We start from the raw sequence: 15,582 nt of genomic DNA on the forward strand, positions 1-15,582 counted from the left end.
GATATATGTAACACAAAAAAAGTTCAAAAATAAAAGATTACCCTTTCTTTCAAACACTTACCAATGTGTAACTTTACGCTATTAGATGCATTGAAGAATTTCCCATTGAATCCATTGAAAGCAGTACAGGTGTACGTTCCAGTGTCAGTCTCCTGGAGATTGGTCAGAGTCAGGGTCCCGTTCACCGAGGATAACTCTGTGGTGTTGTCATTGGGGCTGGCCTTGAACGTCCACTGGTACCTGTTAACGGTCTTATTTGTGTGGATTCCTGGGGTTGGGTTACCTTCAGCTTGACAGGTCATGGTCACAGAGGAACCAACAGAATATTGGGAGTCTACGCCAGTGTCTGGTAACTTCCTTATTGTTGGAACATTGACTTTAACTGTAAATAATAACACATACTTAAGGAATTCATGAATAATTTCCACAGAGACTTAAAAATATAAGAGTTACAATGTATAGAAGTTAACTTAATAACTGTATATTTACATTTGCTGAAATCTTTCCTTATATAACAATGATAATGAAATTGAAATTTAATTTTCAATGACATGCAGTTGGTCACACGATAAGACTTTCTTGCATATGGAAAGCAAACTGCACAAGCAATTTGGAAAGTTCCGACTGTGACGTCACATAACGTCGTAGATACGTTACTTTGCATTTCAAAATCAAAATCTAAATAATGCCTATATTTCTTTATAACATGAATAAAAACGTAAAATATAAACATAAGGAATAAACTAAATAAAATCATATTTTAAAGTTTCACTGGGGTATGACATGAAGCCGGTTATAGATTTTGATCACGTGACCGACTTAGTGTCATACCCAATGAAACTCTAAAAATGATATCGTATTTCTTAAATAAATTATATCTTAATCTACTATGCAATTTAAAAGCACTCTATGCACACATTTGAACTACTTATCACTTGTGAATTCTTAAACTATTATTCATGTTGCACTGTCATATATATACCAGACGCATTTCATTTCTTCTCTATTCATACTTAAACATTTAACTCTCTTTGCATTATGTATGGTGTCCCAATAGGGCCATTGCAAAAGTGTATTAGCACTTTAGAAACAACGGGCAAGTGCGTTAATGACAACGTTTTCTGTGCATAATCACCAGTGTTAGATTGCACACACTTGTCCGGTGTGAGACAGCAGTGTGAGATTTTTCTGTCTCACAATGTGTATATAACTACGCCGCGAACGATAACGTAAACATTTCGTCTTATATATAAAAAAAAATTGTAACAATGTTAACAAACACCACATATGCTTAGAAAGTCATTTAACTTATTTAAATTAACTTATTTTCATTCAAAATATTGGTGTATTTTCACTTTTTAAATGGCACTATTTTTAGACTGCGGGAAGATTCTTCTAAAATGAATCTGTGCTCTATCGGATAGATAAGTTTTTATTCCCAGTTTTTATCTTTCTAATTTATCTATATGAACAGAAATTCAATTTTATTAGTTTACACTACGTGTGAACCATTTTCAGGTACGCTTTTTTTTCCGAAAGTGTATTCAGATTCTTAATTAGATTTAAAAATTAAAAGATTATATTTTTAGTTTTATGGTGACATCGTTGAGAGGTTTTTGAACAAAATACTGTAAACCAACTTTTATTCGCGAGAAATTTTTGCAAGGTTCGTAAGAGCCTCGTCATCGCGAATAATTCTCGCCGCGAACGGGTCCTTAAAGTCTTTTTCTATTAAAAACAGTTCAAAAAAGGCTTGATCGCTAGAATTAATCGTCGCGAACTACTTTACTCCATGTAAATCGCTAAATAAAGTCGTCGTGAATAAAAGTTGGTTTACAGTAATGCGATAAAAAGAAAAATTCAAATACTCGGGTGGGAATAGTGAAATTTCTCCTTGGAGCCAAGATTCTGTTCTAGGACTCGGAAAAGCCTCGTCCTAGACTGTAAATCTTAGCCCCTCGGTGGAATTTCACTATCCCACACTCGTAGTAATGAATGTTTCATTTAGTCATTAATAAAAAAATAGAAAAATTAGGGCTATATCTATTATATTGGTCATTTAACGTGTTGCACGTGCACGCTCTTGCAAGCACGTGCGCGCAAAATGACCTTTGTTCGGCAACTCTACATAACATGCCTACTGACCCTAAAAAGGTTTCACCTTAGTCAGATGCGTAGTTTACAAGATCAGCGGAAAAGATTTCCCAAGAAGAAAAATGATAATATTAATAATAAGAAACAGAGTAAAAACAATATGTTCCCCAACTTCGTTTGGGGAACATAATATATAAATATCAATAACATGATTTTAATATGCAAATATTTTTATTTATATTTTAGAATTAACCGAATTAACTTAACCAAAGTTCCAATATTATAATTGTACAAAAAAAATTCTTACCTCTAGCTGTGAGAGATGTTTCTTGTGTCTTAGTTATGGGACCTAATGTAGTACTGATAAATAAAACAGAGCACCTATAGTGTTTCTCATCTGAACACACCACCTCGTTTACTCTCATCATAACAACATAAGAATTAGCTCCATTAGCTGTAACATTGAATAATTCAGAACGATTCTTATAATCTGTGGAAAACTGTGTAAAGGATTGGAACCACTAGAACCAGGAGGAGAAAAAAGGCTATGTTTGTAAAATCCTTCAGGTCCTGAGCCTGTTTTAACTTGCCACGAAATAGCTCCTGGAGGGACCGTATCACCAGAGTCTAGTGTATATGTAGATGTGAAGTTAATAGAGTTTCCAATAGTGGCTGTGAAAGAGGCTGCAGTGGAAACTGTTCCTGCAATAGTGCCTATGACAAGAAAAAAATGCATCCATGCAATGCTGATCATGAGAACAGACCTTATCCTTCTATAAGTAATTTTCTTAGAATTCAACCTTACAGTATTGAATTTTATTCATCAAGATATAGGCCTGGCTACATTTAAAAGATTTATGATTGTGTTAATATTACGGCAGCTATATACAAAAGCTGGAAAAGGCTTCTTAAATTTCTAATAAGGTAAAAAAGAAATTTTTTAAAGTTTTATATGAAGTAGGTACACTTGAATCTCGTTATAACAAGTTAATTACTTTATTTAAGCAAGTAAGTTACATGTATTTCCTTAACTACATAAAAAGATGATTATCTCGTTTTAACGATCGAGTTATCCAGAGTTATTTTTTTAATTTTAAAGAGGTTACTTATTCAATCTGTCGAGATAGCTGTTTCATTGTTACAAGTTACATGTACATGACATATCATTTAAATTCTTTTCTCGTCCTTAAACTACAATCGCGCCCATTGAGGTGAAAATTGCCCACTTTAAATGATTAAAAATTAAATGTAAGAAACATTTTACCATTTGCAATTAAGTTTCGAGTGCTGAAATTTAATAGATCTGGCCCTTCATATACCTGCATTTCTTTATTCTTGAAAATAATCCTGCAATACTTTTATCAAAAATTGTGTTAATTGTACAATTTTGTTTAACTTAAAATGTCATGAAAGGTGTTTCAGAAAAAGTTCCATAGGACTTGCTGCATGTGTTTCTTCAGTTGAGTATGCATGTACTTCGAATGGATTATCTAGTCCATGAACACTGTCACTTCTATTTCTAGCTTGCTTCACTGATAATGAAGTTGATTGGCTGATAGAAGGATATATGGATATAACGAACAATATTCAATCTCAAAGTCCATAAAACAATACAAAATAGAAGCAGAGCAAACAAGGACCTCCATAACATCAGAGTTGGGATCAGGTGCCATGGGGGAGTGAGCATCCCCTGCTAACCGGTCACACTCGCCGTTTACTCCTTATCATGATCGGGAAATAACGGGAAAATCCGTCGTCAATTCAGTGTATAAATAATGGACTAACAATTGGTACATACGAGGGTTGTCCAAAAAAGTCGTAGACAATGTCAGTAACTTTTTCAACACGCAATCAATTCAAACCAAATTTGGACATAATACAATCAATTTTCTTTATAATTGTGAATTTTCAAATATATATCTTTCAAATTAATTATATTGGGACGATTTATATGAAGACCGTTAATAGCCTCATGTGAAGAGAAAAAAGGTATCATTACGTAATGAGAGACGTAAATTACGCTTGCTTTCGTGCGCCGATGTACACTTACATGGTTTTTTAATTTTGTCATAGTTTAAGTATTAAATGTGGTATCGTCATGAAACTTGGCATGCATGATCATAAAATGTTACTTTTTGCTATTACGAGAAAAGAAATTTGATTTAGCAAAGAAAAAATAAACTATGTTTACAACTTTTTGGGACAACCCTCGTATGTATCAAAAACGTCAGTCAGCATTTGAATCAATTATAAATTGTTTTCGCTGACGAGGTCATTGTATCGACCATAGAAGTTACGAAATGATGACTTTCAACGAGACTGCTGATATTCTTGTTTCATCAACTTGCTTGTCAATAATCGACCTCGTTTTAAAAATTGTTTATACGTAGAGCATGCTCTTGCGTATCGAATCAACTGAGATATATATACTCCGTATGCAGGTCATCGCGTTTATCAAATAGCTTGGTTGTTAGATTACCATTAACGTCTTTTTCCAAGTACAATATCCAAGTATGAAGCAGATGAGTCAGAATCAGTGGTATCTTTTATCTCAAGCTCACCAGGATACATCATATTGATGTAGGAATGGAAATTACCATTGCTAATTGACAATACGTCGTCGTTATGTCTAAATGTCGAGTTGAAGGCCACAGCAAGTGTTTTTTCTTCTTTTCACGCATAAGATTTTACACAAATAAATTCTGCTTCATATGAATATAAAAATAGGTGTGCTAATAACGGAGCCCCATTGGTACCCATGGGTATTCCAATAGATTGTTGGAGTACCCGGTCTCCAAAAACCACATAGATATTGTCAATCAAAAACTCAAGTATCTCTTGGATATCAACTTCGAAAAGTTATTGTTTTCTCAAAGTCTTATTTACTTTGTTTGACTTTTTTCTGTGGAACCCTGAGAAAATTCAACAGGTGAACCATAGCCTTTTGGTTGTCCGTAACCTTGTCCGTATTGCTGTTGTTGTCCGTAACTTGGAGGAGGTCTGTAAGTTTGTTGTCCTGTCTGCTGTTGTTGTCCGTAGGTCACCATTGGTGGCGGCACCTGTCTCTTACGTTTGCCTTCAGGTCATAATATTCCTGCGTATTTTTGTTTTTTTTTTGTAAAATGTGTAAATTGAATGTGACATCTTAATCAACGAGTAAAAGCACTTTGTATAGCAATTTCAAGGATGTTGATGACCCAAATGAAAATAATTCATTAAACGTACTTCAATTACTAGCCAAACAATATTTATAGAATGACCTATTTTTGTTTCAAAATTAGGTCAGTAAAACATTGAACAAAAAATTAGCTATATGAATAATTCAACGGAAAAAATAAAAATTTAATACGAATTTTTATTTTAAACGTTTTCTAGTGTTTAATGACATAATTATTTGTCTTCTATGCAGCCGACCTTTCATACCTTCGATACCGTATATACATTCTCAAGGTGACAACACAGCAGAGGTTCGTGCTTAAGATAACATATACAGCAGATTCTGTCATATCATTTACAACATCGTTCTTACATACAGTAAGATATAATTGATGGTAACACACAGCAGACGTTCATGTTCATAGTATAAAATTTACAACAGTCAATCATACTAACATACATACAATCATAAGCGTTATATATGTTATAAACAACCATATTTACTATAAAATACGAAACTTACCCTAATATACACGACATGACTTTCATACTTTCTATATTATTCAAAACAGACCTGCGGTAACATATACTGTACATTATAAACAACCATACTTACATGTATGGTAAGAAACGAAACTTGCGGTAACATAAACTGTACATTCTAAACAAACATACTTACATATATGGTAAGATACGAAAGTCCACTAATCACTTCGAAGTTCATAACGCGCCAATAATCTTTAATATTTTAAGCTAGATAAAAGGAAATGTGATTTCTTTCAATGTGTAATTTCTTAAACACGTCTATGGGGTACAAATGTCAAGTTTTTCCAAGACTGATTCTAAAACTTCAAAGAACCTTGAGACACATTGAGATTCATTAAATGAAAATTGCTGCATGAATAGATTTTATTTAAAGTTTTATTTTGAAACTTTTTGAAATAAATAAGAAATTGAAGAGTTATCCTTCTTGACTGAGGAATAGATATCAATAGAATATTTGGTGGTGCTTTCTGATGGAGAAGTCGCTATAGTAAAGCGTCTGCACACAGCAAGTTAACTGATAACTGGCTTTTATCTTCTGTATCCAATTGGTGTAAGGTAATCTTGTCCAAAATGCTGAGGTTGTCTATTACTTTGTGTTCTTGATGGTTCAAAAGTTTGTTTTACGTGACCAGTCTTATTTTGTAGTTTTTCGTAGTTTGCCATAGCTGTGGAAGGTAGAACAACACAAAATTAATGCTATTCTTTTGAGCTTTGTGATATGCTTTAGGTATGGCGCCTTTTTGAAAATAAAAACAGATATATGCAGTGACATCTCAGAAGGAGAAAAGACTGTCTTATAGTTCTATTTTATAAAATGCAAAGATTCATTTCATTGTTTTAATTAATCTTCAGTGAAATACAATCTTTTTCTGAGAATCCATAAATTATGTATTTTGTTCATTATTGATGGTCCCGAGAAAACAATTGAAGCCTTAATTTGTAAAGTATTTAACCAAGAATGTTTTCATGTTTAGTTTCTTAAAATATATGAGAACTTTGTACATTGTCGACTTATACGGATTTTTTATCCAAATCAATATTCCGTATCTTGTTTAAAATATGTAATGTTTGAATTATTTATAAACTCCATAATTATGATTAATAAATTTTAGCTTCTATACAAAAGTATCTTTTAGCTGAAGAAAAAAGAAGCAGTTTCCATATCAGATAATTATTCAATTGATTTAAAAATAAATTATCATTTCCTTTTTTAAAAATAAAAATGGATGAAACGTCATTATTTTTAAGTCTTTAAGAAGATCTATATCGAGATTTACCTCCAAAATTACACTAATATGAATAAAGCATAATATTTTATGCTTTCACGGAGAAACAAAACAAAAATGGCGTCAAAGTTCTGAACACTCTCAACAATTTCAGGAGGAAAAAAGCTTAACTTTACCTTTCAAAGAGAGGAGAACCAGAAATGAATGAAGAAATGCAGAAATGCATGTCGATCAAAATACAAAGAAATTGAAAATTGGTATGATTTACACTTGTTCCTTAAATCAGAGGCCTGTTCAGCAGAGCGAACGTTCGCGAGCGCTCGCAGAATTTCTATTGGAGGTATAAGGAATTTTGGCGAGCGCTCGCGAACCTTAGACCTGCTGAACAGGCCTCTTGTAAACTCTTTTTGAGTCCAAATCCATGCAGATTCATGACTTTGTAACGGTAATGTAGTTTATTTCTTTATCCTTGTTTGATACGTTAAAAATTAAACATACTTGTAGGGTCTGAAAGTTTTTCATATCCGTGTTCTTCTTTCCTGTCTTTCAGTTCTTCATATGTTGTACTGAATAATCCAGATAAAATAACTGCATTTTAAAGGTTGCCATTTCAATTTCATTTTCGTTTATGTTTTATTCCAAATCATCACCAAACATATTTTTTTCAAAAAATTCTTACCCGTTTGATCCATTATCTGAAGAAAGAAGAGAGGCGTAAAATAGATTAAATTTCATGATTATAGATACTTGTAAATAGAATGTCAATGTGTCTTTTGAAAAAGAAAATATTTTCTCGATATATTTATATGTTTTACAGAATTTCCTTACTATTTGACGGTCTAATAACGTCATATCCGTTTTCCTGATCCCGACGAATCTGTGTCAGCTCTTCATATTGAGCTCTTAATGAATAAAATTATATAACGTTTATGAATAGTCATCATTTACGTGTCAATTAATAACCTTTCGTTAAATGATAAAATCATATTTTACAAGGTAAAAAACAAGGAGATGCATGCATACAATCGTAGCACAAGAATTATTTGTTTCGATGTGATTTTATAATCATTCTATAGTGTTATTTAGTAAAACTGTGACGGCTCGTTACATTGACAATGAAAATGTTTTCAAAAACAGAAATTTAACTTGATCTGCCAGTGGGTTTGAATAAGCTTATTTAAAAATATTGTGTCCTTTTCTTCAGAAAAAATATAGGTCTAGCTCATTCTGACATTTCAGCTTTTGACTTCAAAATTACCACTTTAACTACGTGTTTACATGTACCTCTAATCCTATTATTGCCATCCTCTGTGAATAGTTTCTTGGTTGTTTTGAATATACTTTTTGTAATAGTTTCTTAAATATCACAATGCATATTGATGTCAACCTTCTATTCACAGTGCTTTTGAGACTTTGTTTACAAGTATTACTTTATTTTTTTCTGATGATAAAGCATACGTTACCTCCTCTCTGTTTCAAGCCCTATAAAATCAGAAAACTTTCATTAAACAATTTTTTCAAAATTTAAAAAATAAAAAAAAATAATTTAAAGTGATTTAATTCTTACTTTGTGTGTCAGAGATAGTGTTTAACTCTTCCATTTTTCTGTTACTGTGAAATAAATATAATCGATCACATTAAAATTAAATTTATGAAGAATACAAACAAATGAATGCCATATTATGATTAATATGAAATTGTTTTACTGAAAACCTTTATTTTACAATGCCTTATCTTGTCATTTGGATTGCAAATGCTATTCAATCACTTAATTCCGTGTTCTCAGTTTTATGCTTTGGCGTAAAGGTTTATGTATAAGAAGGAGTAGGCCTCAATTCCTAAAAAGTAATGGATCCGAGGTCTCCTTTAGTTGCATTTGATTTTATGAATAGTAAAAAGGATTACGATTTACATATAAATTTTTTTTTAAAAGACTGTGTTTATTAGTTTAATTTTTTCACGTGTTTTATCTATTAAATTTTCCTATTTATCTTTTAGAAAAGTAGGTTTATTTCTTTCGTTAATAGATCATTAAAATATCTTATTCAAAGCAAGGAAAATACACCTGATTATGTTTGATATCTTGTAACTTATATTGAAATTATTTGCAAAATCAAATTTTTGATAGATCAAGACATTATTATGAAGTTCGTAGAATTGGCCTCAGGTGTCAAACTTGTATTTTGAGATTCATATAAACATTTAGCATCCTTTAAAAGGGACCATTACTAATACTTGAGCTTAAAACCTAGTTCGAAATTAAAATTTATTTCTCCTTGTCTGGAATCTATAGTGTATAGTAGTAAAAACAGTTTTGACTGAATATTCCATGTTATGTTAACGTTCTCACCTTGAATTTTGTTTTCTTTCTGAAAGTAATATTTTCCAAGCATTATTCTAAAATGATTGACTGATTTAAAAGAATTAAAAAAAATCATAATTACTCATAACTTTAACTAAATACTTACCAATACATAAAATTTGGTATCTTCTATTGAAGATAAAGAGGGCAACAAGTACAACTAAAACAACTCCTCCAATTGTCCCGCCAGCGATAATATCTAATTGTGATTGTGGTGTATGGAATCCTAAACAGAAAATACCAATCATGAATGATATAATAACTTTACAAGATTTTGTAAAAATTTCAACCAGTAAATATGAAATTTGAAAAAAAGGTTCAAATTCAATATTAAAGCTAAAAATCCAAGATATCTTTATGAATAATATATTTAGATAGCGATGTAATGTTTGCGGACTTGAGTTATAAGATCTCAAACACGACAAGACAGCATTTGATATCAAACTCAATGCCAATTACGTCACTTATACGTTACGTAAAACGCAAGGATTGCGTAACTATATCCCCTCCAATTCTATTGCGATAGGGTATAAAAATCTTAATATGCAATGGTCTATTAAAAATTGCTCTATTGTATTCCAGAAATCATTTTACGTAGACAAAAGTACTATCAATACGTTAAATAACTATAATAACCGTGTTTTATCGTAGAAAGCATTTGTATTTTCATTTTTTAAATTTTAAATTATATAAAAATTTTAGTAAATTTTTCGGACTCTAGACACGTAGAATACGACAATAGAATACCACCACCCCCCTCCAAAAAAATTAATGAAATAAATATATATACTCAAAAAATTAGTGCGATTATAAAACGTTCAAAAAAATTTAACTTGCTTACTTCATACAAAATTACAAGAAGTACAAGTATCTTGGTATGCATTTGAGTATAATACAGAACTATAAATCATTGTTTGTTTGTTTGTTGTACCTCTTAAGAATTTGTAAAGTATGTAATCATGGCAAAGGATGGTATAGAATAAATCATAGTTAATTGATCAATAAAGGTTGTTGCAAGAGAAACATAAGACTGTGCAAAACAAAACCGTTTTTCAAAAGCACTACTGTAAACTCTAACAACTCAGATTTTCTTGAACCCACTTGGTCTTGAACGAATATCAAATGAAATAATAGAAAGGTATTATTATTTATCTATTATTTAAATCTGTCTAACTATACAAAAACTTCGAAAGAACTTAATATATTTTTTATTTTTTAAATTTTGTATTTTTCTGTTTCTTTTGATTTACATCAATTGTTAAGCAAAAGTTACAATGCAAGTTAAGAGGAATCACAGCTGAAAGGTTCATAGGGATAAATTCTCTCGGTGGTTCATTAAAACATTGTCGATGATAACTATGATGCATTTTTAAAATTAATTATAAATTCTTTTATATGTAAAAATGCATGCATACTAAAATATTACCGCTTCGTTCCTGTGTTGTGAATGTTTCAGAAGATCCAATTGTACCGATAATATGCGTAGTGCGTGGGGTAGTGGTAGTTGTAGTTTTCACTATACACATGGAAACGAAAAGAAGTCCTTAGATAATAAATTAAAAAATCATTAAACCCAGGTTTGACGGGATACAGGTGATTTCTCGAAGCAACGTAAGTTTAAATCTTTGAGTTTCTAACAAAGCTCTAAAATTTTATGCAAACTCTTAAATATTTATTATAAACAATTGATAAAACCCAATGTATTCTTAAAGATAGCAATAGTACAAATGAGACAAAATAATGTTACTCTTTGAACATGAGACTTTTTGGACATCAACCATTATTTCAAAGGATAACAGTGTAAATGAAACAATCCCTTACCAATTTGTAAAATTTGGTCTCTAGATGCATTGAAACATTTTCCATTGAATCCATTGAATGCAGTACAAGTATAAGTCCCTCTATCAGTTTCCTGAAGATTGGTCAGAGTCAATGTTCCATTAATGGATGATAGTTCTGTAACATTGTCATTGGGACTGGCTTTGAACGTCCATTGATATCTGTTAACAGTCTTATTTGTGTGGATCCCAGGAGTTGGATTACCATCAGCTTGACAGGTCAAGGTAACAGAGGAGCCAACAGAATACTGAGAGTCATCACCAGTGTCTGGAAGCTTCCTTATGATGGGAACATTGACCTTAACTATAATTATAGAAAAATACTGAGAGTTAACACCAGTGATCCGTGCAACTACCTAGTTCTAGTAACTCTGAACTTAAACACACAAAAGAACTTGATGTTTGTAACGGTAAATTATAATTTACATTAATAAGAAAAACGCTTCGTTGCATACGTTTTGTTTTATGTAAGCTACTGAATGCAGGGGGTAGAAGTACATGTATTTTCGCCCCATGTTATTTTGACCCTATTACTTTTGTCCGGTTTAAATACGTCCAGTAACAGTTCCGGTTAAGAAATTATACTGTCATCCTGTAGTAAATTTGCCCACTTGTGTCTATAATGAAAGGGGCGAAAATAAAACAGAGGCGAAATTTTCTTGTATACAGTATTTTATTATTTTATGTGCTTTTACACATTGTATTAGTATATAAATGTTCATGTCTGCTTATGACCTATCAGTGCTAGTTACACATGACATGAACACAAAGATAAACTTACAGAATATATTGACCCTTTTGGATTCTTGGTTAGGTTTGTCTCGGTCTGGCATTGTTAACAGTTCATTTTCCACGAAACATCTCCACACCGACTGATCATCATCCTTCGTCATCCTGTATGTTATCGTGCTGGTAACGTTGTACACGCATACGCCTTCCTGTACCGGTGGCGTGCTAGTAGACACTCCTGTCATTTCCTGGGGAGCTGTTATACCATTCCTGTAGCGCCACCACCTTAATTGTCCTGGAGGTTTTCCAACATTGGCTGTACAGGACAAAGTCACTACCATGTTCTCCTCTATATTGTCTGGGACAGGAACTGGAATGTCATAAGGTTGCTCAGCAGGTGCTGTAAAGATTTACAGATATGTTTTAACAGTTGTCATTTAATTTTATTTTCACCCAAGAAAGTTTTAGTGGTTTGTAAAATTAAGACTCAATACATGAATTTTTTTATAATAAGCATACATATTACATAATAATATACTTTCATCTGAATTAGTTGAATCTGATTGGTCGAGAAACATTTGTCAAGAAATATTATTACCCCCTGAATAATGAAACCACGCCCTCCAGCGTAGCAACAGTCAACGTTGCCTAACGACGGATGGTATAAAAAAAAATAACCCGACTGCGCAGAATTTATGCGCGCATGGTTCGCTGTTTTATGTTTTTGTATAACACATTCAGTATAATATAATAAAAATTGCATGAAGTCGAATGTAACATAGAAAATTTTTACCCCTTGAAAACCATTGTCAACCTCGACTGTGCCTCGGTTGACAATGGTTTTCTTGGGGTGAAAATTTTCAACGTTACACTCAAGGAATGCAATATTTATATATAATATATCAGTATTCTACCTATAGAAATACATATCTCTAGCTGTGAGAGATGTTTCTTTTGTCTTTGTTACAAGACCTCCTAGCGCATTGTCATTAACGCGTTTGCCTGTTGTTTCTAACGCGCTAGAACACTTTTTCAATGGCCCTATCGGGACACCATGATTAAGAACTTTAATTTAACTACATACATATAACACTTTTCTGTGACACATTTTGAACATATTTAAATAAGAAAACTTAAGGAAAACTTAAAATTCTTACTTCTAGTTGTGAGAGATGTTTCTTTTGTCTTAGTTACAGGACCGGAACCAGCGTTCATAAATAAAACAGAACATCTGTAGTGATTCTCATCTGAACACACCACCTCATTTACTCTCATCACAACAACATAAGAATTAGCTCCATTAGCTGTAACATTGAACAATTCCGACCGATTCTTATAATCCACTGCAAAGTCTGTAAAGGTATTGGAACCACCCCATCCAGGGGGAGAAAAAGAGGCAATGTTTGTAAAATCCTCTGGTCCCAGGCCTGTTTTAACTTGCCAAGAAATAGCTCCTGGGGGGACTGAATCACCAGAGTCTAGTGTATATGTGTTACCATGGTTACTAAAAATAGAAAATGTTGTGAAATTCTGTCAAAAAGCTACTCCTCCAACAGTTTTGGACAGGTTTAATTTAACTTGGCACACAATTTGTGTACACTTAGATACATATTTCTGTGCATCGTTTTTTGATTTCGATAAAATGTGATGCCATGGTTACTTAAAAGAATGTAAAATTCTTTTAAAATGCTACTCCTCCTACAGTATTGGTCCGATTTCAATACAATTTGGAACAGCCAAGTAGACAACACCAATTTACATAATTTTTTGTATCGGTTTTCGATTTATTGAACGGTGTTGCCTTGGTTACAAAAAAAAGAAATTTCTGTGAAATGCTTTCAAAATGCTACTCCTCCTAAATTTTTAATCCAATTTTAATATAACTTGGCACAAAAGTAGACAATACTCAAATATAGAATACTGTGCATATGTTTTATTATAATGAGCGGCAAGGATCATTTTTCTTTTATCATTTTCATTTTTATACCTTTGTTTTAAGTATAAACACTACAGTCTCAACAAAGAATTATGGTTTACATAACGAATGAGGGGTCAGTTAATAATTTTATCTACTTCCTGTTTCATATTGGGACAAAAAAAATGCCACTACCCCTATACTATCTACAAGTGAGGTGATTTATTTCTTTCTATTATCAGTTACACTGTTACAACATCTCAGAACAAAAACGTCCCACATTTACATTTTCTAAAATCAATATGTTTATTTTATCTGGTTATGAATTCCAAGACACGATACCGAAATTGCTATCTCAAGGTAAAACCATATATGTAATCAGATAAGTTTTAAACTGAAATAATAGTTTCAATGTTTATGTATTTTAGTGAATGGTAAAATTTCACATTTTGACAAGACTTGAGGGTTAGTAATTAAAAGCTGGTCTTTCTGCTAAATTCTTTTTTAACCTGATTTACTTTCCTTAGACCAAAACCCTACAGAATAATTCAAAACTTTTTTCACTAACATATTTTTCACGTGTTTTAAATTTATACGCAAATTGATCATTAAGTACATTGGAAACATGGTAAATGAAAAAAAAAATCGATAACAAATACTTTTTAAAATACATTCTTATATTTTCTTTCCAAAATTTACCCCAGGAAGAAAGGAAAGGTATAAAAAACGAAGATGCAGAAAATTAAATAATAATTTGTCAGATTCCATTGAATTATTTAGAACCCATCGTAACTCGTTGTATAAATTCTGCAAATTGTTCGATAAGAAAACCCAACCACACTTTCCACAGCAAAATCAATAGAGATTTCGATATTGATGATATTTGAAATTCCTTTTAAATGACGTAGATATATCGTTTATTTACTAACAACAAACTACGGGGAATACCGAACCCCATCACAACGATAAACATATCATGATAAGAATATGCAATATCTTCATATGCTCTTTTTGATAAGCATGTAACGCTTATAAAACTTATTATAAAACTATTAAACAAAAATTTGCATATATGCTTAGATTGTGGATTTTAATTTTCCTCGTTCTTTACATTTCCTTAATGTATATCCATTAAAATTAACATTGTAACAATATTTTAAGACTCTGTAGAAACAAAATGTATGGTGGCATATCCCCCCCCATTCAAAATAAATTATGTTAACATGCAAGATAATTATGTAGACATGCAACATAATTATGTCAACATGCAAGCTAATCATGTTGACATGCAACTACCAATCATATAAGAAAATATAACTTAAATATGGGTAAATCATCTTCCCAACGCCGGTATATACATAAGCGTAATGGCTCTACACTTGTTGTGTTATAACTTTGTATATTGTGTTATATTTTTTCGACTTTTTAACATATAAAGTGTTAAACCTCCTTAATTTTACACAGATTTGAATTGTATTAAGATTTTTTTAACATAATTGAAGGCAATTTCTTTTATTCATTAGATTTTCTTGCTTTAAGTTTTATTAATGAAATATTTTATAATTTTCGTATCACCAAACAATATATTTAATCATTTAATCATGTCAATGTAGTATTGTGAATAAAAAATAAACATATAGTTATATTGATATAAAAATATGAATATTTTCAAGAAGAAATAAAAAAAAATTGTTTTTGAATTAAATTTCCGGGGGC

General features: G+C 31.6%; 2 protein-coding genes across 2 annotated transcripts; both read right to left on the reverse strand.

The window, feature by feature from the left end:
- Positions 1-61: 61 nt before the first annotated feature.
- On the reverse strand, positions 62-5,141 carry LOC134277326 (lachesin-like; the record flags this gene model as incomplete). Its single annotated transcript, XM_062759662.1, has 4 exons — positions 4,991-5,141; positions 2,716-2,808; positions 2,402-2,548; positions 62-382 (listed from the first exon to the last, which is right to left on the reverse strand). Coding segments are annotated over exons 1-4 (712 nt in total), but the record flags the coding sequence as incomplete, so codon positions are not given.
- A 2,692-nt stretch (positions 5,142-7,833) lies between these two features.
- On the reverse strand, positions 7,834-13,455 carry LOC134277336 (protein sidekick-like; the record flags this gene model as incomplete). The annotated part of the gene is made up of 9 exons (XM_062759676.1): positions 7,834-7,924; positions 8,486-8,504; positions 8,590-8,633; positions 9,373-9,391; positions 9,491-9,610; positions 10,811-10,900; positions 11,206-11,526; positions 12,004-12,351; positions 13,109-13,455. Coding segments are annotated over 9 exons (1,399 nt in total), but the record flags the coding sequence as incomplete, so codon positions are not given.
- Positions 13,456-15,582: the final 2,127 nt, after the last annotated feature.

This window comes from Saccostrea cucullata, unplaced genomic scaffold (genome assembly GCF_032062105.1).
Source record: "Saccostrea cucullata isolate Sc308-1 unplaced genomic scaffold, CSIRO_AGI_Scuc_v1 ctg12860, whole genome shotgun sequence".
Lineage (NCBI taxonomy): Eukaryota > Metazoa > Mollusca > Bivalvia > Ostreida > Ostreidae > Saccostrea > Saccostrea cuccullata.